Source organism: Myodes glareolus, chromosome 5 (assembly GCF_982192425.1).
Source record: "Myodes glareolus chromosome 5, mMyoGla1.1, whole genome shotgun sequence".
Lineage (NCBI taxonomy): Eukaryota > Metazoa > Chordata > Mammalia > Rodentia > Cricetidae > Myodes > Myodes glareolus.
Genome location: NC_142030.1, coordinates 94,075,425 through 94,101,241, shown reverse-complemented (window position 1 = coordinate 94,101,241; position 25,817 = coordinate 94,075,425). Strand labels below are relative to the sequence as shown.

Sequence of the window (25,817 nt, the reverse complement as noted above, 5' to 3'; positions counted from 1 at the left end):
GTGGTAGCAATCACTCCCTGAGAACCTTCCATGTGGGAAGCAGATAATGACTGGTCTGTACTCCACCCACATCCATCCCTCTCTCCCAGACATGGGGCTCTGTGCTATGGACACTTGTTTCTCTATCATTGGGAAAGGACCGTTTCGTATACAAATTGACATAAAATTACAGCACAAGTATTTACATTTACTACATGTCTCCTCCAACATCCTCCTTCCATATGTGTGTGTGTGTATATATATATATATATGTATATATATATGTATTAATATTATTTCCAGTTTTTGAATCATTGGAGTATATGTTTCAGCCAGAATTCCTCTTTCCCTTCAATGTCTATACACAGCAAGCATTCCTAAGTGAAGGAATATTCCTCGAGATAGGCAGAGATAGTAAAGAAATACAAGCCCTGCAAAAGTGATGCTCTACCTGTAGCTGATATGTGGGCCAGGTTTCAGTGTCCCCAGTTCCCTCCATAATTACTGCATTCTGATCTTCGGAGCATAAGAGCCATATTGTGAGCATTTACTGTCCAACATTTAATGATGTTGTCTCTTTAATCTCTTCACTCTTCCTTTCTCTTTCTACCAGAAGACTGACATTTTCTGAAGAAGCCAGGCCAGTATTTCGGATCATAGCTAAGTTGTTTTTCTTTCTTTTTCCCTAAGCACCAACTGTCATATAAACAGCTGACAACATAAAATTCCGTCATTGAATACGCCATCCATCATGCGTGTGTTCCTGAGCTTCTGATTGGATTCAAATGTGTGCTGTCCCCACTTCTCCATGTCATAAAATACCAGCCAGGAGGACTATGTGGGGATGTCCCTAGCCATTATAAAATCCTCGCCAAACACCTTCGCTAAGCAAAACTCAACTGATATTTATGCATTTCCCTAACTTCCCCTAAGCAGCAGGCCAGGGGAGCCTTCTAAGGAACATTACATCAACTTGATTAGATCATAGCTCCTGCCCTACTCTTGTCAGTTCTATTATGCGGAGACATGTATCTGGCATGCCTTCTTCCAATTAACTCTCTAAATCTGACAGGCCGGGTCTCTAGAAGGGAGCATCTTTTTTGAACTGTGGGCCCCAGAAAGGTAGTAGCAAGTCTTCTTCACTCTACTAGCCCTAGCTTCTCGGCCCTGCTCCATCCTGAATTTGCTTGATCCTGGGTTGGAGTATGAGCTATTTTCTCATCATTATTGTCTCTCATCCTTCCCTTATTACCACTGTCCAGACTAAATGACTCCAAGTGTTCTCATCTGCTTTTTGCTGCTGTAATAAAATACTTACTGAACCAAACTTGGGGAAGAAAGAGTTTATTTCATTATACAACCCCAAGTTTCAGTGCATCACTAATAGTGGTTAAGGCAGGAAGCAGAGGGTAGGAACTGGTGTGTGAAAACTGGCTCTCCCTTCCTAAGCTCCTCTGCCAGGCGGTGGCACTTCATGCCCACCTTCAACCCTCCATTCTGTGATGTTGACTGACTTGAGCATGGACAAGTCTGTGTGTGCTGTCACAATCACCGTGACAACTACCCTGTTGTTTCAGGAAAACAGTTTCCTTTAAGTTATCCCTACCTTTGGCTCTTAAAATCTCCCAATTCCTCTCTTCTGAGAAGGTCCCTAAGCTTTGGGGATATGCATATCCCATTTCAGGCTGAGCACCTTCTCTGCATGCTGACCAGATTAATATTTATGTGTTAATTGCCATCTACAGGAAGAAGAAACTTTTCTGAAGATGGCTGAAAGATATCCTGATTTCTGGGTGTATTGAAAAGCCTTTAGGAATTGTTCAAAGACTATATCCACTGAACAGAATTATAGTATTAAGGTCTTCCATAGAGCCTAAGACCTCTCTGTCTACAGGTTATTGGTCCTATTAACAATGTCAGTCATGGGCTCCATCTCATGGAGCAGACCCTAGATCTTGTCTTATTTAGGGTTTCTATCTCTGTGATGAAGCACCATGACCATAAACAAGTTGGGAGGGAAACTGTTTACTTGGCTTATACTTCCACACCATAGTCTGTTGGAACGTGGTCTAAGAGTGAAGTCATATGAGGGGAATTCTGCATGCTTGTGAGAAAACTCCAAAAAAAAAAAAAAAACAACAAGACAAAAGTCTTATCAGTTCAGTTTCTTCAAAAACACAAAGTTGTCCTTGGAACATGCTTTCATCAACTTCCTAGGTGTAGAGGATATGAGGTTAATTCAGATTATTCATTATGACTGGCTGTTGTTATTTGTTTATATACCTATAGAAAACCATGTTCTTTTCAGGGCAGTAGTGGAACATAATTTTAATTCCAGAACTCAGGAAGCAGAGGCAGGTGGGTCTCTGTGAGTCTGAGGCCAACCTGGGCTATATAGTAGATTCTAGGATAGCCAAGACTGTTTCACAGAGAAACTCTTTCTCAAAAAGCCAAAAAAAGAAAGAAAAGAGAAAAAGAAAGGAAAACCATGTTATTACCATATGCTGCTTGCCCCCCACATGCAGCTTCTCCTTGTGATCAGACTTTTAGCCCTCAGAGTATAAATTGTCTGATCCTCTGGATGAAGTTATCTACAACAGAAGACTTTGGTGTATCTTTTTTAGGTTCCACTCTCCCATGTTCACATTGCCAATCAGAGCAGTAAACAGTAGTCTATCTCAGAAGGAAATCAGGACAGGAGCTCCCAGAGCTGGAACCTGGAGGCAGGAGCTGATGCAGAGGCCTTGGGGGTTAGGGGATGTTGTTTACTGGCCTCCTCATCATGGCTTGCTCAGTCTACTTTCTTATGCAATCCAGGATCACCAGCCCAGGGATGGCAACACCCACAATGGGTTAAGCTCTCCCCCATCAATCATTCATTAATTAAGAAAATGCTCTACAGTCAGAACTTACAGAGGTATTTTCTCAATTGAGGTACCCTTTTCTCAGATAATTATAGTTTGTGTCAATTTGTCATAAAATTAGCTAATACAGATCTAATCAGAAAATGATTAGTTAATCCCATAACACTGTTGTACCAGTGGGCGGAGCTTGTCAGGCCAATCATTATTATAGCTGATAGGGTTCAAAGCTGGTGAGACAATGAGAACCTTTCACATCTTGTTGCATGGATAGCAGCTTCTAGTATTATGAAAACTAGCTACTAGGGCTGAAACTTCTACATGAGAACTAGATCGATTTCTTTCTCATGTTCCTTGTATGACTCAAATGTGTGATGTCTTCAGTAATAGAATCTTACCTACCACCAAGTTCAGGAGAGCAACCAGGAGCACTGACAAAAGCCTATAGGGTGTAAAGATTTTAGGAAGCCCATTGGCCAACAGCTCAATATGAGGTGACCAGTTCCTGGCACTGGGGTTTTTCTTGCTGGCATGTGGTGTTCAGTTAGGATACTGCCCTCATATTACAGAATAATACCATTTAAACTCTTTTATCTATGTATGCATTTTAGGAAGCTTACAGTAGTTAGTTTCCATGTTCATACCACCCAGAATGCACCAGATCTTGTTTGAACTTTTAAATGCTAACTCCACTTCATATTCTATAAAATAGGGATACAATTGTTCCCAGATTTTCCATGGAGTTATATAAATTGAAAATATAAATTGAAAATGCAACACAAATCTTTCAGGAACTTGAGGTGTAACTCAGTAATAAATGTCTTGCATACATGGGTGAGGCATTTGAATTCAGTGCCTGCTGTCCACCTCTGGAAAAGGGGTGGAAGATTACCTAAGACAGCCCTACTCTGAGTAAGACCCTTCACAGTAGAGCACCGGTGTTCTCTGTGTGATTGCGGAGCAGACTGGAACTGCAGGTCACAGCCCTGCCTGGCATCACCAGGGAGTATCCTACCTGAAAAAAAAAAGATTCAAACTCAAAACACTGAGAACAGTTCTATTGAATTCACACGGCTTTTGCACCATCAGAAAGTCTAAAAATCATCAAGGTAAGCCCTGATACACCAGGGATTTTCTGAACCATAAACAGAGTCGCTTTTCTAACCCATGAAGATTTAAGGAGACATCCATTCCTGTCTTCCCTATGGTATAGTCCAGTTTGCAGTGGTACACAAACCACTTACATACCTTTCTTACGGGAGGGATATGCCTGAGAAACACAGGGGATTGTATTTATAGTTTTGATCCCATGTAATTGAAAATAAATGTGTTTCCTGTGTACAAGCTTAATCCAATAGTTGTTTTATCGTGAAATTAATCCTGGTATTTAAAGTAGAAAGCAGCTCTTATTCTGCAGGGAAATACTGTGGAGAGAAAATGGTTCTTTCAAAAAATAAACAGGCAAACAAAACAGATCTATGTAAGTTTTGAAGCAATGGCCAAAAGCTTGAAGGGGGCCCTTTTGATAAAGATGCTTAATAACATTGCTGACTTGTTAACACTTTGACTAAATGCCTACTTAATGAGTACGTTCTTGTTTCATGCCTGAGTATAAATATCAGAAATAAAAGTTCTATGAAATTTTTTTTCTTAAGTATATAACACATTTTCTATACTATGGACTGTCATTTTTAAACTGCCCATTTTGACATATTAAATTGAGGACCAAGAAGGCATAATTAGGTATAGGTTTATAAGATTGATAGAGGTAGAATCTTGACTCTGTTCCTTATTATCAAGGTATAACATGGATGAAATCTCTCTATGCCATCTGTAAAATGGAACCCACCACATATGTTCATTGTGAGTCATTATGTGGATGAATTGAAGAACCTATAACAGTAATTGGAACATAGAAACATAAAAGTGTTCACTATTAGTGTTGTTCTCTCAATCCGCTTATGTAATGCCTTGAAGTTTGGAAAGTACTTTCTTATGTGATAAGAATAATGATACTGCCTGCCCTTTGGTTAGTGTTGTCAGCTTGGCATGATATAAATTACATAAGAGAAGACTATCAAGGCAGACCTATGAGGGATTATCTAGGTTAGGTTAGCCTCCTGACATGCCTCTGGTGATTTTCTTGATTAGGTTATCTTAGGTGACCATCTAGATTATTGTGGGAAGACCCACCCATTGTAGGTGATACCATTCCCTGAGTGTAGCAAGGAGGTCGCTTGTTTGTTCCCAATTGCTTAGCCCCTAAATAATCACACAGAAATTGTATTAATCAAATCACTGCTTAGCCCATTAGCTGTAGCTTCTCATTGGCTAACTCTTACATATTAATTTAATCAATTTCTATTAATCTTTGTATCACCATGTGGTTGTGGCTTACCAGCTAAAGTTCTGGCGTCTGTCTCTGGAGGGGCTACATGGTTTCTCACGTACTCTGCCTTCTTCCTTTCAGCACTTCCCTGCCTACATCTATTCCATGAGGAGGCCCAAGACAGTTCCTTTATTAACCAATGTTTAAATAAAAAGGAAGGCTTTATCTTTAACATACTAAAATTACATATAATAAAACAGGAATCAAGCAATAATTACAATTACAATATTTATATCTATTTTTTCCTTTTATTATAACTAGGGAAATTTATAACTTTCAATTCTTCAATTCCATCAAAGACTCCAGAAGAATATAATATTACCTAAGTAAACTGAAAGCACATTGTAAACAACTTCCAAAACTCTAGAATTGACAGAGACATCTTGCTGCCTGGATGGTCACGCAAAGTTCTTCTGTACTGTTGGGGCATCCATCTTCAGCCTACAGGCCCATAGTATCAAGCAGACTTTGACATGGAGCAGGAAATTTAAAAAACAAGTCCACTTATATTGACACTTTGTCAGTCACTTTTTTCTGTGTCCTGCAGAATATCTAGCAGACACTTTTATGAAGCAGGAATCCCAAAAGATTGTCTCACCTTTAGGCAAGTTCAGCAGTCATTTCTCTGTGGGTTCTGCATGTTCAGTTCATCAAGCAGTCCAGGCATGAACAGTTTTTTTGCCCAAATGGCTAAATAAACTCCATAAGGAGCCTCTTCAGTGCCCATCTTCCTTTTGAAGTAATTGGTGATGCCAGGAGCAGATGTGTCTCATTGTCATGAAAAGTCCTAAGTTCTTAAACATTTTAAATGCCATATTCTGAAGATCTTTGAAAGGTTTAAAGAATGCCTATCCATCTGAAATACATCTCTGTACATATAGAAAATCCAACATGACTACAAGCTTGATTATTATAGATGACTCTCTATTTACCTATATTTCTTAATTATACATTACATTTTTAAATGAGCTGCACAAACACAATACCTTAATCAAGAGCAGAAATACACATATAACAAAATTTACCTAAAACTTGTAGCAATAAACCAAGATCCATACCAATGCAAAGTATCCATCTGTATACCTGGGTTGTGGTCCTATAGTATATAACAAGAAGTAAGCTGAGCACAAACATATATTATTCCCTTCTTCCTCTTTTGGGGTATGTTATACTCAGTTACCTAGAGCTCCTTGACTCCCCTGCCATGATTGACTGTACCCTTGAACTGTGAGCTGAAATACACCCTTTGAATTGTGTTTATCAAAGGCATTTTTCTCACAGCAACAGAAAAAAAATTAGACACCTGCTGTTTTACCTTTTAATACACAAAACATCAGTAAAATAACTTTGACTTCTTCAAAAGCATATTTAATAAGTACTTTTCTTTTGAAGGGAAGATGAAATAGCCCTTTATTTTTTAAAATTCCTAATACATTCCTTTAAAATGAAATTGTATGTCTTTTGGGAAAGCAAGTTATGATCTCTTAAAAACACAGAATATGAAAAAAATTTTGTGTGCAGTGGTATTTTATTCATTGTTGTGGTACTTTCTATTTAGTTTATTTTTAAATGTTACTTCTTTAAAATAAATAGAGAGCTTAACATGAGTTTTCAAATAGTCCAAGAAGTTCATAGAGAATAAATTAACGAGTTTAAATTTACAAATGATTTAGTACTCGTTTATGACTTTTGACTCTGTACCACATAATATGTTACATGAAAAGCTAAAATGTTTGAAGTGTAGATATTCCAGTGTACAGTGTAGCAATTATAGATAATTTGTAAATTATAAGTTACAGATAATTTGTAAAAAAACAATAAAATTACCTCAAACTACAGAAGTTCCTAAGTAATAGAAAACAGTCCTAGGTGGATTTCAAGGCTTGGAAAGACACAGTTGTTTCCATGGGGCAATTTGCAGCCTGGACTTATGAATCTGTTACTTTGAGCTTGACTTCCAAGGCCATTCTGAGGTCACTATTGAACCTTCCTGAAGGAAAGAAAGAGCATGAAGAATAACCTATAGATGTGAGGGGTAAGAAAAGGAGAAGGAATGGGGGAGAAGAGCTGTCACATATGCCCTTCTTATCTGCCAATATAAAAATTCAGTCACGTCCTGGTCACATGGTTCCACAGGGAACAGTGGGATATGTAGTCCACTCCATGTCCTGGATAGGAAGGAGAGGATGGATTTCAGTGTGTAATAAAAGATTGTGCTACTGGGTAAGTAGGAAGTGGTCTTCTGTGTCAATGTGTTCAAGTGTACTTCCCACCTTCTCTTCTATGAGGTTCAGTGTGACTGGCTTTATGTTGAGGTCTTTGATACATTTGGACTTGAGTTTTGTGCATGATGATAGACATGGGTCTATTTTCATTCTTCTACATGTTAATATCCAGTTATTCAAAACAACTCTGATATTCCATCTTACACCTGTAAAAATGGCCAAGATCAAAAACATTGATGTCAACTTATGCTGGAAAGGTTGTGGGGTAAAGGGAACGCTTCTGCATTGCTGGTGGGAATGCAAACTGGTACAGCCCCTTTAGATGTCAGTGTGGCGATTTCTCAGAAAATTAGGAAACAACCTTCCTCAAAACCCAGTAATACCATTTTTGGGTATACATCCAAAGGATGTTCAACCATGCCACAAGGACATATGCTCAACTTCACAGCTGCTTTGTTTGTCATAGCCAGAACCTGGAAACAACCTAAATGTCCCTCTACTGAAGAATGGATAAGAAAAATGTGGTACATTTGCACAATGGAGTACTACACAGCAGAAAAATAACAACAGCTTGAATTCTGCAAACAAATGGATGGAACTAGAAAACATTATTTTGAGTGAGGTAACCCCAGACCCAGAAAGACAATTATTGCATGTACTCACTCATAAGTGATTTTTAAACATAAAGCAAAGAAAACTAGCCCACAAATCACAATCCCAGAGAACCTAGACAACAATCAGGATCCTAAGAGAGACATACATGAATTTAATCTACATGGGAAGTAGAAAGTAGAAAAGGACAAGATCTCCTGAGTAAATTGGGAGCATGGGGACCTTGGGAGAGGGAGGGGGAGGCAGAGAGGGGAGCAGAGAAAAATGCAGAGCTCAATAAAAAAGAGAAGATTGTGACAAACAAGTACAGTTTTGTGTAAACAAGGACAGTTTACTCAAAAGCGAAGTTAGGGCAATGTATAGTCACGACAACAGGCTGCAAGACTGAAGACACTTAAGACCTTTGTTCCTGGGTCTTATGCTAAGGGGTATATGGTGGTTCTTTATTTTGACTGACATATTAAGTTATATGACCTTTTCCTCTAATGCACATGTCCCTTGTCACAGTGCATCTGATTTCAATCATATCCACATCCATTTATGTGGAATCTTAAAATGACAAATAAGGGATTCTTTTAAAACATCCCTTAGAGGACACAGCTTGCCTTCGAGCTCAGACACTCAAAACTATTCTGTATCAGCTCGTCTCCTCCTTTGATATCCATATGCAACCAGATTTCAACTAAATGCAATCAAAGATTAGAAGTCATTCAGGGAAGGGGAAACTTAACTCCGTTGTTCATAGTGGGGTGTGCATGCAATTCGATGTAAGTGAGGGTCCTAGTCTGCTAACTGGGCACACTGTTTGTAGCGGGGTATGTGCATAGCCCCAAGCCAAGTGGAGTCCTAGATTTCTAACCGATCTCCTTATGCTTACCTTACAGCCAAGTCTGTTTCTAAATAGATCTTTATCTCTCTTTTAGTGGAGCTTCCCCTTCTATTTTTCTTTCATTCCCCTCTTCTTGGTAATTTATTGGAGAGAAAAATAAATCACCCGACTTACAAATTATTTTCAGTTTGTCTTTTAGGAGTCGTAGCTCCATGGTGAAATTGAACATGGTCCTGTGTCCTTAAGAGTTGTAACTTGGGGATGGCAAAGCCTCAATCAATCTTCAGTGAGCCACCATTTGCAGAAGCTGGGATCATCAAGAAACATACTGTAGCATTCCCACTTCTTTTTAGTTCCCCTGGCATTGGTGTATCATGCCTCCATCTTTTAGTCCAGAGATATAAAATGAAAACATTCCGATTCAGTCATTAGTCGTCATTTATCTGTGGAACCACCTACAAGGATAACTTATGCTCCAACTGTTATTCACTCACCTGCAGGTTCATTTTGTACAGATAATTCAGGAAAGTGCTTTCCTTGGCAGGTTTATCATAAACGTCTTTTTCATAACCTTATGGAATCATATTTAAATAAGTTTTATATTTTGTATCTATGCTGTTTGTCTTCAATCCTAAACTTAGATTCTGGTGATAGCGTCAAATTTATTCTGCAAACATTTAAATATGTGTGACCTTGCAGGGTGTTCAGGCTCCTCTGGACATTTTTTTTTTTTTGGTTAGATTTTTAATGAGCTATCTGTCTAAGAAAATGACGGCCTGTTTTGTTGAAAATAGCCTTCAGCACTGTGATAAGAGAATTCGGCATCTGGAAACACTCTATCAGTGTGTCATTGTTCCTTAGCCACTTCAGGAGGCAGGACTTTGAAATGTAGTGTATTTCCTTACTTTGAAAATGAAATAGAAAGACACGTCCTAATGGTGTTTCTCACTTACACATGGAACTACAGAGGTTCACTTGTACTCTTTGTAATATCTGTATCTCACTTTCTTCATACTATAAATCAAGTTACCAGGGACAATGGGTGATCATAGACAAAGCATGTGTCATGGTTACAATCTTTATCCCACATTCACAGAGAAAAATCTCATGATAATACCTACACAATCACCAATATAGATATTTACATTTTGGAGCACTTTTTGCACGTGCTTTGTTTTTTTTGTTTGTTTATTTGTTTGTTTTTGTTTTTTTTGCATTGGTGTTGTATATGGATCTTCAGAGCACTCTGCCTTTACAGATGTTCTACATATAAGGTTGGCTCATTTCATAGCTGTTCATTAATGTTTTCTAGCCACTTGGAAGCACTAAAATCAGTCTCCAATAAATCCCGAAGAATGTACTCATGGCAGGAATTTTGCTTGAGCACTTGTGTGTTCCTAACAGTTCATCTACAGGTTTTATAGCTGAAAGTCATCCTTACTGTGTGTAATATAGCCTTAGATCCTTTTGAATGTGAATCTTTATTATACTTCTACACTTTTCTAACATTAACTTTCCCTGTCACATGATGGAATGTGATTTTGTTTCCTCTATAATCCATCTTGCACCCTCTCCTAAATATTCAAAGCTATTTCACCCTCCTATTCAAAGCTAAATAATTATACTGAAAGACCCCCCCCCTGAGGGATGCCTTCCTTCGGGAGAGACCCCATACCCAAGGATCAGTCGAGACCACTCCTACGGATGCAAACAGCAAGAGGTTTTATTCGGATACACAGGTACCTGGGGCGACAAAGTCTCTCGGAGGACTTGCGCCCGTCAGGCTGAGGCGAGGGGTTTTTATAGGAGAGCAGAAGCCCGGGTACAGAAGCGAGATGCATGGTTACAGGAATTCCATTGGTCAATTCAAATAAGGCTATTAGCTCATGCTGGGTGGCAAATTCTTGGCCTTTCACCTAAATAACAGGAGGGGGTTGCCCAAGGGCTTTCCGTTCTCCTTATCTCTTCCTCCTTCCCCTAGCTGGAGACCAGATGTCTGACTGTAGATATCCTGACTCATCCTTCCTCCTTCCCCTGGCTGGAGACCAGATGTCTGACTCATGACAAGCCCTGACTTGTTTATTTCTTAGGCCTTGCAATATGGCATTACTGCTACTAGCATCCAGAGTGGTATTTTCTTCTTTTTCTTCTTCAATACAAGAGTATGTTTCCATATTGACAGCTCTGGTGTGCTCTTTTCAATGGGCAGTTTCAAATCTTTCTTGTTTTCACTGTTACATTTCCTTAAAGTTTTTATCCTTAGACTTTGCTTCTGCTGTACTTTCTTATGAATTCTTATTATATGTGTGCTGTCTGTTTTGCCTCAGTTCTCTATTCACCAGCTTTTCTCGGATTTTCCCAGTGTTTTTTTTTTTTTTTGGTGCTTTATTTCAGCTTTCTTATTTTTTCCCATGTCTATAAAGACATGATTTGTTACCCTTCTTAACCTTGAGTTTCTCTTTTCATTCTTGAAAATGACATTTCCTTTTATTTTTGAATTGTTTGCAGAACTCAGTTACTTGGTTTCTGAGTTCCTAGAATTCTTATTCATGTTTACATCTTTGTTCCTGTGTCATTTTCCAGCTAGCTTGGTTCCTTTGGAAAGGCACGTCCAGCCTGTTTCCCATGTGTCTTTCTGCGTCAGTGTCTTTCTTACCTGTGGGATGTTATGCTTGTCATTTTTCTCCTATGAAATTTGAATATGGTCTCTTTCTTTGTTTCTTGCTCTGTAAAATTATTTGTGAGAACTTTTAGAAGGAACGGTCCAAAGCTAAATCTGTTATCCTGGATTTCTTGATTCCCCTTCCCTTCCAGCTGCCCCGGACCCTCATGATCCTTCTCAGCTGCTCTTCCTGGTTTCTAATAACCTGTTAGTCTTTGGTGGTGTGGTAGAGAAGGGCTCAAGAGCAATCTGGAAGGGAGATCTGACCTATCAATATGAAGGGCTAATGAATCAGGAGGCAGGGCCTCCCAAGGCCTTCCTGGGGGCCCCTTTCTGCTCCTGTCCCTTTGTACCGCTCTTCTGGGTCTCAGTTAATTGTCTGCTTGTGGCCATCACTCTGGCTGGATGTCCCGTTCTGCTCTTCAGCTTTCCCCTGCCCAGTTCTTACATAACATAGGTGCCCTGCAAGATAGCATTCCTGCTCCTCACTGGCCCACTAGCTGTGCTTGCAGAAATGATTCAGTGTTCTCTGTTGGTTTTGGCTTTGCTGTCATGTTCCATTTGATGTGCAAAACCCTTTTTATGTAAATGACTAGTTCTTTGGAACCTCATGGAAGCCATAAAAAGAAATACTTTAGGCCCGGATTTTTCTTAGCCTTTCATCAACTTTGGAGAAGCAGGGTTTAGTTTCCTTTTTAAGTTTCTTAACAAGCACCACATTATTCTCTTGTGCACTTTTTGCTACATCTGTCAAAATAAGAAAGAAGAAATTCAGGAGCATGCATCCACTGACCTCATGAGAACCAGACAACCGAGGGAGCAGCCTTTTGTCTGTTATCAGATAAACTCTGCAATGCGATGACTGCCCTGGCTCTCAGTATCTGATGGGAGCTGGCGAGACCAGGCTTTGAAGTCATGCTCATCTCCAAGCAAGAAATCTGCAGAGTGACCTAAATTCACAAACACCTGGTTCTATCCCAGGTTTTGATAAACTGTGATCTTTAGTAGCTCAGTGATATTACATAATACCTTCTATTTGGATTTATTTTAAAGGTTTTAAATTATCTGTTATTGATTCTATGGGTTCATTAGCCTCGTTTATTGATATGTTTCATTAAGTTAATGATGGCTTTCATCACGATTGTGTGAGAAATGTAAGAGTATGAGCGATTTGAGAATATTTTTGTTGGATGTACTGAACTTTGAAAAAACCACATATTAAGTAAAATGACCACTCTCCAAGGTTTAATGCTTGTTTTCTAATGGTGGCCTATAAAACCCACCCTGATTGCCCAAGATAACCAACATTCCTGTAGAACAAATATTTATTCAACAAACATCAGATATTTAGATATGGGCTCTCCAGAGAGTCTATGGGAAGAACACATTCACATTTCAGTACATGCTTGGTTATTGCCCATGGGAAGAACAGATACACACTTCAGGACATGCTCAATTGTAGCCCATGATAAGAACACATACACATTTCAGGACATGCTCGGTTGTACCCCATGGGATGAACACATACATACTTCAGTACATACTCAGTTGTAGCTCATGGGAAGAATACATATACAGTCAGTACATGCCCAGTTATAGCCCATGGGAAGAACACACACACACTTCAGGACATGCTCAGTTGTACCCCATGGGAAGAACACACACACACACACACACACACACACACACACACACTTCAGGACATGCTCAGTTGTACCCCATGGGAAGAATACATATACACTTCAGGACATGCTTGGTTGTAGCCCATGGGAAGGACATATACACACTTCAGGTCATGCTCGGTGGTGCAGCAGTAATGATCTCTAGCTGACGGTCTGAGGAAGTGTGTAGAGGTTGGCGGGTAAGGTGTCTACTTTGAGATGAGGACAGAAATTCAGGTCGTGTAGGAAGTCTTGTTGCTGGGTGAACAAAAGGTATGAAGATACAATGTAGCAAGGAAAGCTTGAACTTTGGTTAACAAAGATAATAAGTTAGAAAGCCTATCTGAGTTTAAAGGTTCATGATCTAGAGGTTCTTCATGGTTACAGTCTATCTAGAAAATAGCTTTCACCTATGTAGTCTTAATCTTTTCAATAAAATAGGTCTGAAATTGACTCTGAGTTGTAAAAGGAAGGAGCGGGCTGCATTCCCGCCCGGTGCTGGCTAGCTTACCCCCGAAATGATTACATGGAAACTGTATTCATTTAAACACTGCCTGGCCCATTATCTGTAGCCTCTTATGGGCTAACTCTCACATCTTGATTAACCCATATCTAATAATCTATAAACGACCACGAGGTCGTGGCTTACTGGCATGAGTCTAGCCAATGTCTGTCTTGGGAAGGGGAATCATGGAGTCTGCCTCATTGCCTTCTTCCCAGCATTCTGTTCTGTCTACTCCACCCACCTATGTTCTGACCTATCAGGCCAAGCAGTTTCTTTATTAACCAATGAGAGTAACACATAGACAGATGACCCTCCTCCATCACTGAGTTGGCTATGTCTGCACATCATTTTTTGCATATTACAGAATGGACCTTATATCTTTATATAAATAATACAAATACTCTCTGGAAGAGATTTTTGTTTGAGGAGTTCTGAGCCAATGAAGAAACCGTCAAGACCTAGATTAGCTGTTCTCAACTTGTGGGTTGGAACCCATTTGAGGATCAAATGACCCTTCCACAGAGGTCACCTAAGACCATCATTTGCATATCAGATGTTTACATTATGACTCATAACACTAGCAAAAGTACAGTTATGAATTAGCAATGAAATAATGTTATGGTTGTGTGTCACCAGACATGAGGAACTGTATTAAGGTGTTACAGCATTAGGAAGGGTGAGAGCCTCTGCTCTAGAGGTTCCTCTTCATTTGACACCACATCAGTAGCTAATTAATCATTTTTGGAATATCATATAATAACTTCTAGAGAAAAGAAAGTGATAAAAAGCATGGCCATTAAGTTTTTGACAAATGGCTAATGCAAAGAGACAAAACAGAAATCTCTCACCTATCAATATCAAGATAATTTTCAAAAAAACAATCTAAGAAGAGTTTGCATTGTTTATATGGATTCCAGTCACTGATAAGCTCCTCTTTAACTATTTCTATGCATAAGGACTTGATAAGAGAGTTAGTTGTAGTTTTTATTTCAGTATATCTAGATGCTCCGAACAGGATATTAAAACAAAGAGGCTAATTTAAAGCCATTTTAAACAAGCATACAAACATACACACTATGAAATTTGATAGAGGAAATCTTAAAATCTCATCAAATCACATCCTATCACGATTCACCTGACTCCTGTAGGTTCAAATGAACAAAAGTGTACCACGTGTGATTGTTCAAATTTGTCTAGTGCAGGTTTCAGATTTCAGGATGTTTCAGACTTTGCATTTTCAGAGTATAGATGTCACCTCTAAAGTCTGTGCAAATATTCCAAAGACTGAAAAATGTCCAAATCAGAATGATGCTGACCCCAAGCATTGTAGCTATATCTCATTTGTGTGTCTGCTTTATCTTCTCTTTTATTTGATGGCTTAGACTAAGCAGATACACACGTCCTTGTACACAGTCACTTAATTCAAACAGAGATTGATTACTTTATAGGAAACAAATGCAGCAGAATCTTAATCTGGAACATCTACCAGGATTCTATAATTTTCCTTTATTGCAAATCAGATAAGTTTTTATTCCCCCTGATGAGCATATGCATTCAAATTAAATCGTAAAATAGAAATAAATTATTGGTAAGTATGTAACATGGGATTTGTGTGTATATGATTAAATAATTGTTTGCTCCCTCTTGATCACCTGAATACAGTATAATACAATTAAATGCAGAATTGAAAGTGCTGACGGATTACCTGAGTGTGAAATCACATGGATAGCAAACGTGTTTCAATTACCTAAACTTTAGAAGAAAAGGTGTGGATTTTCACCTCATAGTTGAGTGTAATTCAACACTGTCACTTTGAATCAGTCAAATTCAGTGTACAGGCTGTATTCTTACTCTGACACCTGGAAAGACTAAAGGAAGAAGATAAAAATAAAATGACATCTCAGACACCGACATGGTGACTTTGTGATCACAATTCAAAACCTTTATTCTTCCAGTCTTTAACCCTTCCTACATGTTTTAGATGTGGAATTGCATGCTGTGAATGTATTCATGAAGATTATTGGAAAACTGCTTTATATGGATTCTTTCAGGATTTCATGGGTTATAAGATAAGTAGAAATTGTTATCTACCATGCCTTGATAATTTTTTAAAAGACTAAATAGGGTATTAAAGACATAAAGACTAGCAGTGTAAAGATAGGTGTATATACACATTTAGAACTAAATCCATGAATATAAAAAAAATGGCATCATTAGAGACAGTGAATTTTTTACAAAAGAGAATTTAGGATCATTAGAGGTCACATTGTGCGGGGAATAAATGTGTATTAGCTATAGAAGGAAGATAAAGAGTAAGGTTTGAAGGACATTTGAAACAAGGTTGTTCCCCAGCAGGAGCTAGACACTTTTCTGTGGGTAGATCAGTTGTACAAGATGTGGTAAGTCGATTTATTGGGCTCTAGCATAAGTACATGGGCCAATATGTGAGCGGACGTGTGGTCCCAGGTCAAGATGATTTTTCAGTAAATCTTTCGAATTTGCATCTATACACTTATTTTGAGGGACTGGGACAAACTTATAGCAACTCATTCCATTCAGTCAGCAAGCTCCCAAATAAAACGAAGTCTCTAGTTCATCCAATTAATTTTATAATTTTATTCTTATATGTAGCTTTTTATCCTGGGATTTTTAAAAATAATTTTCTCATTTCACTACTCTGTGTGATTACTTCTGTTGAACTACAGTGACTGGGGTCACGTTTTTATTTCATTTAAAGGTTAAAATGTATTGGTTGTCAAATGAAATGAAAGCAGGAGGCAAGCCAGCATCCATCACCGAATCATTTTCTCTCCTAACCACAAGCTGCAGCATTTTCAGGTGGCATGATGGCCTCATTGTGGTGACTTCAGTCTCCTCCCTGCCCCTGCTCTATGCATGCATATGAACTTCTAACCATATAATTCACAGCTCGCTGTGTCCTTGTCTGCTTGTTCTTGTCTTTCATAGTCATGTGACCCTCATTCAATGCAGAGAAGATCTCGACATCTGCTGAGGCCCTCTCTGAACTCAAGAACTTGTGGGGAAGACTCACAGGCGCGACCCTGTCTCCTCAATGAAAACTGCTACCAGTTTCAGTACAACCTCACAGGTATGGTAAAAATCCACCATGTACTCCCTGAACATTAACTAACCCTCATGTGTGCGCCCCATCCTGGCACTGGGGAGGGAGAGAACAATGTATGTGTGGGATGTGGAAGGCTGAGGACTTAGTTCCAATTGTCCTTACTAAAAACATCCATTCATGTCATTTGGATACATCAAATTCACCCATAATTTCTGAAAAACAGCTTGGCTTAAACAGATACCACAGTAGAGTCTGGTTTTTCTCACGCCTTTTGGGTAACTTGCATCTATGATATATTTTTTCCATAGGCAATAAAAAAATTAGGGAGGCCTAAGCAGTCATGGACATTAGAGAGGCAACAATAATCACAATAGATGAATTATTCAGCCTCTTTGGTTGTCTGAACACGCAGGACAGTGCCCAAAACAAGAGAGTTGCTATTACATTCATCTGCTACCTACCATTCCCCCAGCAGGGGATATGCAAAAATGCCAGCAAATGTAGGACCATGTTAAGTCTAAGCAGTCAATACTTAGGAACACACCACCATATGTCCGCAGAGGCACAACAGTATCCTTTGCCAAAAACTTCCCTGCTCTACACACATTGGAATCACTGAGATTCCTCAGGTGAAGACCTTGTAAATTCTATGCAGGTGTCTAGTTCTTTCATGGGTGAATGACAGCATAGTAGATTCACCCTTTTCCTTCGGGTCTTTGGATCTGATAACAGTTTTTCAGAAATACAATGGAATTTTGCTTTATTAAAAAAGCATATTTTTAAGAATGAATTTTCTTTAGCCATACGTTTGTTGTTAAGCTCTTAGACATAGAAAAGTAAACAGGTTTTTATTAATATGGCCAAGAAACTTTCACACCCACATCTATAAGGGAAGTTTTCTTTCTTCACTGTTTAGGTCAAATTAAGTATGGAAGTTGGGGCCAAAGGGGCCAGAACCCCCTCACATGGCCATAGTCCTGCCCTCTGACACTTACTTACCCAGAGTTGGCACCTGTGAGGACTGTCACAGGTTGTCTGCAAACAAGCTCCCTAGAGTCTTTCACAAAGATGCTAATTCCACTTCTGAGTTCCCCTCCTTCTTGATCCAATCACCATCAAAAAATTCTAGTCCCTAATTCTACCACCTTGGAAGGATTTTGGCATATGGGCTACAAACATAAAGTTGTTGCCCTGGCTTAGTTGTTTCCTCTCCCAATTATACACAATAAATTATTTTCTTACACTGGTCTTTTGTTTTATTCCTCTGGTTAGTGTCTCTCCTATCCTACCAAATGTTTGGTATAACTTTTTGGGTTTTCATTTTATTTTGTTTTATCCCAAACACACACACACACACACACACACACACACACACACACACACACACACACACACAGACACCCACACACACACACATTCTAGAAAATTGATTCTGTACATTTATTTTATTTTTGTTTATTTGTGTGTTTTTCCTCTGACACACTGTTGGACAAGGCTTTCCAAAGCTACTTAGAAAGGCTGTAAAACTGTTTGTGGGCTCCTCTCCAGCCTACACAGATGATTAGAGCATGGGTGTGCTTGGCTCATAAGTCTAGACCTTCGAAACTCAGTGTTTGTGATCCTCTTCCCATAGAGTGGAGTACATGCCAGCTGAGTGACAACGCTTCTTGTGGCCAGGGTGTGAGGACTCGCCTGCTGAGCTGTGTGCGCAGTGACGGCAAGCCGGTTGGCATGGACCACTGCGAGCAGGTAACCTGTGTGTGAGGCGCTCTCTTAGCTTTACTCCTCAGCCCTCACAAAACCTCACAGATATTACAGACACTGACTGAAGAGGTGCTGTGCAGCAGTTGTGTGGCACTGGTTTGGACTTACTCAAAATAGGGGAGAAACGTCATTTTGCACTGAAGAAATGGATTCTGGTAAGAAAAGGAGTCATTGCTTCCAAAAACTTCTTAAAACAGACTTGCTTTCTGACAGACAGTTGGTGTTAGTGACTTTGCTACTGTGGTGTGAATGCTTACATTGACTGATTCATTTACGTGTGTAATGAACATGTCCTCATTGCACAAGATGGATGCTGACCCAGGATGTAGAACTTGCTGACAGCTTTCTCAACAAATAATTTCCAGATAAACAGTACAGCTGTCTTTTTTCTTCCTAATCTATGCAAAAGACCTCCATGTCAATTTTTCAATTAGGAGGCTTTGAAGTTATCAAATTTTATGGAATTTGGAGAAAAGCTACAGTTGGACCCATTCCAAAGAAGCTGGCTTTTCCTTCCCAGATGTAAATTCAGCAGTAGAGTAGAGGGACAGCTAAACAGAAAAGGGAAATACTAAAAAAAAATTTAAAAAATTAAAAAAATTTAAAAAAAGAGGATACAGAAAAGGGAAATACTGACATACTGCAGGCATCGCAGAAACCATCTTCAGGATTGAAAATAGGATGCCAGCAATCACAGGTGGCTTCTAAAGTGCCTGTAACATGTTTACAGGCAAACAAAGATCTGTTTCAGTTGTTGTGGCATGAAGGAAGTAAATTAAAATAAAGACTTCCTCACCATGGCTATCCCAACCCTAAGTATTATCATAATATGCCCCCTAACCAGATATGCTAATGTCATCCAGGATGCTGACTATGGACCAGTCTGTCCCCAGCCAGTAGGATTCTAAAAATGGCTCACATCCAAGAGATGACTCTTGACCAACTGTCACTGCTTTATTTAAATACTTAATTTAGTTTATTCTGCCTGTAAAACACTGACTGCCTCGGGAAAGGAGTCGCCTATCTACAACTCTTCCGAGTAACTCAGAGCTGTCCCCACGATGTCAGCATTCCTTCCCGATGCACGGATGAGAAATAGCGGAAGGGTGTTTCAGCTGACAAGAGCACAGTGTTGGACTGCAGCCCTTCAGCTGAGTAGCTGATTTTATTTGTGTTCCTCATTGTTTATGAACCTTGTTACCTATTAGTTTTGAGCTGCCTATGTGTGCAAAAAGATATTTTCTTTTGAGGTAAGGAGAGATGTAAATTATTCATTAATAAAAGTCAGTTTCCTCATTTTCTAAATGGTATATACTAAACATATATTTAATGACTATTTATTTAAAGAAGTCCTAAATTATTAATCTCCTGTTTCACACCAATAATCACAGATTCCTTTAAGGTGTTTTCCATGCTACCCATTCAAGGATTCATCATGTTGTGATAACTAATTTTAGCTTTGGGTAGACATACTGATAATATTTCAAATATGTTGGGTGCCAAAGCTTTCCTAATTAAACATACACCCAGCATGTGAGTCACACAGCACAGACTTAAGTATTCACTGTCTGATTCTTGGATAATTTATTTTCTCACTGAAAAGTCTCCTACCTTGGTCCTAACAAAATGTACATATTCTGCCTACGCACAGATTTTAGAGAAGAAAGTAAGCTGTCTAGTGAATTCATCTCCAGATTAAAGCTGTAATTACATTGCCCTTCTGATAATCTGGGGATTCATATGAATTGTTTATTTTATCTTTGTTCCCATTCCGTGCACCACCAGCCTTGTTAATAACTTTGATCTCTCTGTGTACTGTCAGGATGTCTGAGTGGAATGGTTGCATGTGTTTCTGCTTTCTCGTGACTGAGCAACACAGTCAATCTCTGTGCCATGTGACCTCACACTTTCCCCACAACTGAGTGTCAAGTGTCTGCTAGAATTCAGAGTTTACAATAAGAAAATTTGACTAACCGATGTCACCAGTGAAATAGTAACAGTCATTTCTGTGCCTACCTATTTCTAGAATAGTGGAGGTTTGTTCTCCCACCACACTGTAGAAAGGCTGTTTATTACAGAATAAAGGGCACTCTTGACCATAAAAGAATAGTGATCTGGTTTGGTATTGAGGGTGTGTCTCACTGCATCCGCAGCGGAATCTGGAAAAACCCCAGAGGATGAGTATTCCCTGCCTGGTGGAATGTGTCGTCAACTGTCAGCTCTCGGGATGGACGGCATGGACAGCGTGCTCACAGACCTGTGGCCAAGGAGGTATTCAGTTTCCCTTGTTTGGTCCCACTACTAACAGTAGCTTGATAACTGGCAAAAACCATGGTGAACAGTTGAAGCTGACCCCCGGCTGACCCAGAGAACAGACCTCTAAGCTGCCCAGCAGCCTCAGCAGGTGGAAGAAATGGCTTGTAACCACGGCCAATCACAGAAGAGCTGGTTAACCTATGGTCAGTATCCTGTCAGAAGATCCCTAACTCTACCAGTTGAACACATGTGGCCATGGTGAGTTTTAGACTTTGTATTGTGTCAGTATAGCTGGACACAGTGACTAGAGACTTGCTTCTGTCTGTGTACAGAAAGGGCTTGTTGCTGGTTCAGGAGTTAATCAATCATATAGGTTGACAGAGACCATGAGTGTTAACAGAACCATTTCCCAGAATGGTGACATCATTGTGGTTGTTCTTATGAGCCACATTGGAAGTGGTATTCCTCTCCTCTGTTTAGAATTCTCTGTTTAGTTCTGTACCCCCCCCCCATTTTTAAATTGGCTTATTTGGAATTTTGATGTCTAAGTTTTTGAGTCCTTTATATATTTTGGAGGTTAGTCCTCTGCCTGATGTGGGGTTGGTGATAATCTTTTTCCATTCAGTAGTCTGCCTTTTTGTCTTATTGACTATGTCTTTTGCTTTACACAAGTTTCTCAGTTTCGGGAGGTCCCATCTATTTATTGTTGCTCGCAGTGTCTGTGTTACTGGTGATATATTTGGGAAGTGGTCTGAATGGGGGTGACAATTATATATGGCTGGGGCAGATTGCAGGGGCTGCTGGCAGTGGTACTAGAAGTTACCCCTCCTGCTGGTACTGGCTTTTTGGAACCAATTCTCTTTGGATGGACACCTTGGTCAGCCTGGATATAGTGGGGAGGGCCTTGGTCCTTCTTGGGAACAATGTGCTTTGCTCTGTCTGGGGAGTGGATGGCGGTAGGGTTGGGGGAAGGAAACTGGAGGGAGTAGGAGGAGGGGAGGGAATGGAAACTGGGATTTGTATGTAAAATGAGAAAAGGATAGTTTGTGTTCTTTTTTAAAGAAAAATAAAATAAAGTGAGGAAAAAGAAACATTAAAGAAAAAAACATTTGTCTGTGGGCAAAAGTGTTGTGAAAGAAAAACATGCAATGATCGTAAGATAAACTAGAGTCTTGAAACGTTACAGTTTATCAACTAATGAATGTCAGAAACTTGGAAAAGGGACCTAGGAAAAGATCTTGAGGCCATGTTTAGTCACCAAGCAGAGGAGAAGGAAGGAACTTCAAGTTGGAGGAATCATGGGATCAGGTAGAAGCAGACATTAAGATCTGGACCTTATTGCTTACCAGCAATCCTAAGAAACCGTTTTCCCAAACTCCTGAAACTGAACTTCTAATTTGTACAAATGGGGAGAGTGGGGCTCTTCACTCTTAGTCCTGGCTCCATGGGGAGCTAGGCAGAGTCAGCCTGTAACAGGAGCTAAGAATTGAACTGTTAGATTCCAGAGAGGACAGAGATGAAAATAGCAACCAGGATGTGCACTGGGAAAATGTAACGAAGGACAGTGACTGTTTTACAGAGAGCGTCACTCACAATGAAAGTGTGGGGATCCCAGATAATGATGATGATAATCAGATTCTGACAACAATAGCAATAATAATATCCTACCTTCTGCACAAAGGTAATTAAAAGACCCAAGAAACAAAATATTCTATTTTAGGAACAGGATATTGTGATTGTTCTGCACATTTCCCAAACCATGCCTGAGAGGCAGTTTCCATGAGGAAGCCCTCCAAAATCAGAGCCATACAGGTTCAAATTACAGCTATTTAAGTATTTAAGTTTCCTGAGGTCAGCAGTATTGCTCTATTATCTCAATATATATAATATACAATAATATATCATCATATATAATTAGTATAACATTATAATTTATTATCAATTAATATTATAATTAATACAATGACATAATATAATATTATACATATAATACAAATGTGTGTGTGTATGCGTGTGCATGTGTGCTCATGTGCACAGGTATGCTTTGCCAAGGTCTGCACATGTACCCAATGCAACTGGGCCAGACTGAAACCTCTAACACTGCGAAGCAAAATTGCCTCTTCTCTTCATAAACTGATCAAGCTCAGGTATTTCTTGTAGTGCTGGAGTGCTAAACCACACAGGGGCTTTGCTCACGGCTCGATATGGGGTTAGGACGTCACACACCGTCCTCATCAGGGCTTCTGTTGCTGCAGGGGAACACCATGAGCAAAGCAACTGGAGTAGGAAGAGTTTGTTTGGCTTACACTTCTACACTGTCCATCATCAAAGGGAGTCAGGACAGGAACTCAAACAGGGCAGGAACCTGGAGGCAGGAGCTGGTGCAGAGACCATGGAAGGGTGCTACTTATTGGCTTGTATTTTATGGCTTACTCAGCCTGCATTCTTTTTTTTTTAATTTTTATTTTTCCATTCAATTATTTACACTTCCTTCCCTCCTCCCAATCCCCTCCCGCTAACCCACACCCCCTCCTCCCTCTCCTGCCCTGATTGAGAGAGGGCCAGGAATCCTGCCCTGTGGGAAGTCAAAGGCCCTCACCTCTACATCCAGGCCTAGGGAGCTGTGCATCCATATAGACTAGGGTCCCAAAAAGCCAGAACATGACGTAAAAAACAAGTCCCAGTGCCTTTAGCAATAGTTTCTCAGTCAGCTCCCATTGTCAGCCACAGTCAGAGAGTCCAGTTTGATCACATGTTCATTCAGACCTGGTCCAGCTGGATTTGGTGAGCTCCCATTAGAACAGGCACACTGCCTCAGTTGGTGGACCAACCCCTCGCGGTCCTGACTTCCTTGCTCATCTTCTCCCTTCTTATGCCTTTCAACTGGACCTTGGGAGATCAGTCTGTTGTTCTGATGAGGGTCTCTGTCTCTATCTCCATCTGTTACCGCGAAGATTCTATGGTCAGTCTGCTTTCTTATAGTCTCTTAAGACCAGGACCACCAGCCCAGGGATGGCTCCACCCACAATAGGGCCTTCCCCCATCAATCACTAAATAAGAAAAGGCCTTATAGTCATGCCTACAACCTGATCTCATGGAGGCATTTTCTTAATTCAGGTTCCTTTCTCTTAGAGGACTTTTTGTGTCAAGTTGGCATAAAAGTCTCCTGTGCACACAGTATAGCAGCTGTATTATTGGAGTGTTCACTTTTGTTAACTCCTACCTCCTTCACATCCGTTAGTAGTACTGAAGATTCCAAGGCCCCTAGGATACTTTTCAAAATTCTCCAATAGGTACAATCTTCTTTATTGCCCCTTTCATAATTCATCCTTTTACTTTTACTCAATATTCTTGCAAACTTTTTTTTTTAAATCATGCAGATGTTTGTGTCTTGTGCATGAGTACAAGTTCCCACCGAGGCCAGACAAAGGCATCAGAGCTCCTGCAGCTAAAGTCAGAGATTACTGTGAGCCTCTCACCTTGGGTGCTGGAAACAATCTTAGGTTTTTCTGCAAGAGCAGTTTGTCTCTTAACCACTGAGGTTAACCAGCCCTAACTCCGCATTAATCATAAACTAAGTGATACTTTAAAACTGCAAATGTCATCAAGTGTTCTCCTATGGACTTCTAGTTACTCACACAATCATTCATCTATTAAACCAATGCGCTTGATGTAGGCTGTGTTTCTCGGTGCCACAGTGGGAACACAGTGACAGTTTTCCTGCTTTCATGCAGCTTACAGTCCAGCCTAAGGATAACTCATTGCAAATAAACGGGCAGCAGGCAGTTCTGGCTGTTAAAACTAACAGATGACAATGTTGCTAACACAGTGACACCTAACTCCACAGTCATCTCTTTTCAGCCCAGCGGTGGGCTTAGCTACAGGATGGACTTTCTTGTGACAATGGCTCTTAAGGGAGAGAGCCGGCCCATATTGTCTGTCTCGATTGCCTCCCCTGTCCTGCTCCCCCTCTGCACCAACACACATTATTCCGGACACCATTCAGATCAGACCATGTTCTCTTACACAGCACATCTCACCACCGCCGCCACCGCTGCTTCCTGGCCACCATGTCCATCTTCCCCAGAGGTCGACATCACCCTTGCTCTGGTTATTCATGAGCTAATCTCCCCTGTCCCGTGCAGCAGACTACATGATTTCAGGAACAATTTCAGTTGTCATTTGGCCTTGTCCAGCTGATTCTAGACCATAAAAAGTCAAACTCAGAGGGGAGAAGAGTTCCAGCCTGGATCTTGAGCTTAAAGGCAGCCAGCCCCTACTACTGGCTATTTTCCTTTCTCTCTCCCTAAGTAATGAAGCTCTTTGTTCTCCACACCCAAGAACGTGGCAAGCAGGTGGAGACAGAAAACACATTTCTAGTTATTTTTCCTGAGAAGCCTGTGTGGCTGTAACAAGCCACTGAGAAATAGCAGCTCGTTGTGTCGTTCCAAGTCTTCACCTTGACACTCAGAATCCCAGAGCAAACGCTTGGTGTTAAAATGTCGCTTTCATTCTCAAGCAGCTCTACTAAGGCTGAGGACTCATCACACTGCAGATGTCTCTGAGAAACCCACATGCAACACCTCCAAAACCCGCGCCCCGCTTTGCAGAAGTCTAGGTGGTTCCAGTTTCAGCCTAAATCCAACCTTTCAAAATCCACAGAAGAATAAATAAGACAAAGGATCCAAGTTTTCAGAAGAATGGCTATTTTCTGAACTGAAGCCATGCACATGTGTAATTAGTCAGGCAACGGCTCCAGCTAACTTTTCATAAATGGGATAATTTCTTGGGGAGGGGGTTCATTTCTTAACCCATAGACATCTTTATGTTCTAAAATGCTTGATGTAAAAATATGGTTCAAAAACATTCCACAATCCTGACATCGGGAAAACTTGCCAGCAACCAAAATGTGGATGTGTTCAGTCATTGCTCTGGTCACAAGAAAAATACAGGTGGAAGGCCTTGGTCCTGCCCCAAAGGGTTGTGCCA

General features: G+C 40.1%; 1 protein-coding gene across 1 annotated transcript in view; it reads left to right on the top strand.

Annotated features, from left to right (window-relative positions):
• The window catches only part of Thsd7b (thrombospondin type 1 domain containing 7B), an 878,050-nt gene that overhangs the window by 817,187 nt on the left and 35,046 nt on the right, over positions 1-25,817 (top strand). Inside the window, exons 18-20 of the mRNA XM_048430634.3 lie at positions 16,691-16,832; positions 18,442-18,557; positions 20,726-20,843. Of these exons, the coding sequence (XP_048286591.3) occupies positions 16,691-16,832; positions 18,442-18,557; positions 20,726-20,843 (376 nt within the window). The remainder of the gene's footprint in view (positions 1-16,690; positions 16,833-18,441; positions 18,558-20,725; positions 20,844-25,817) is intronic.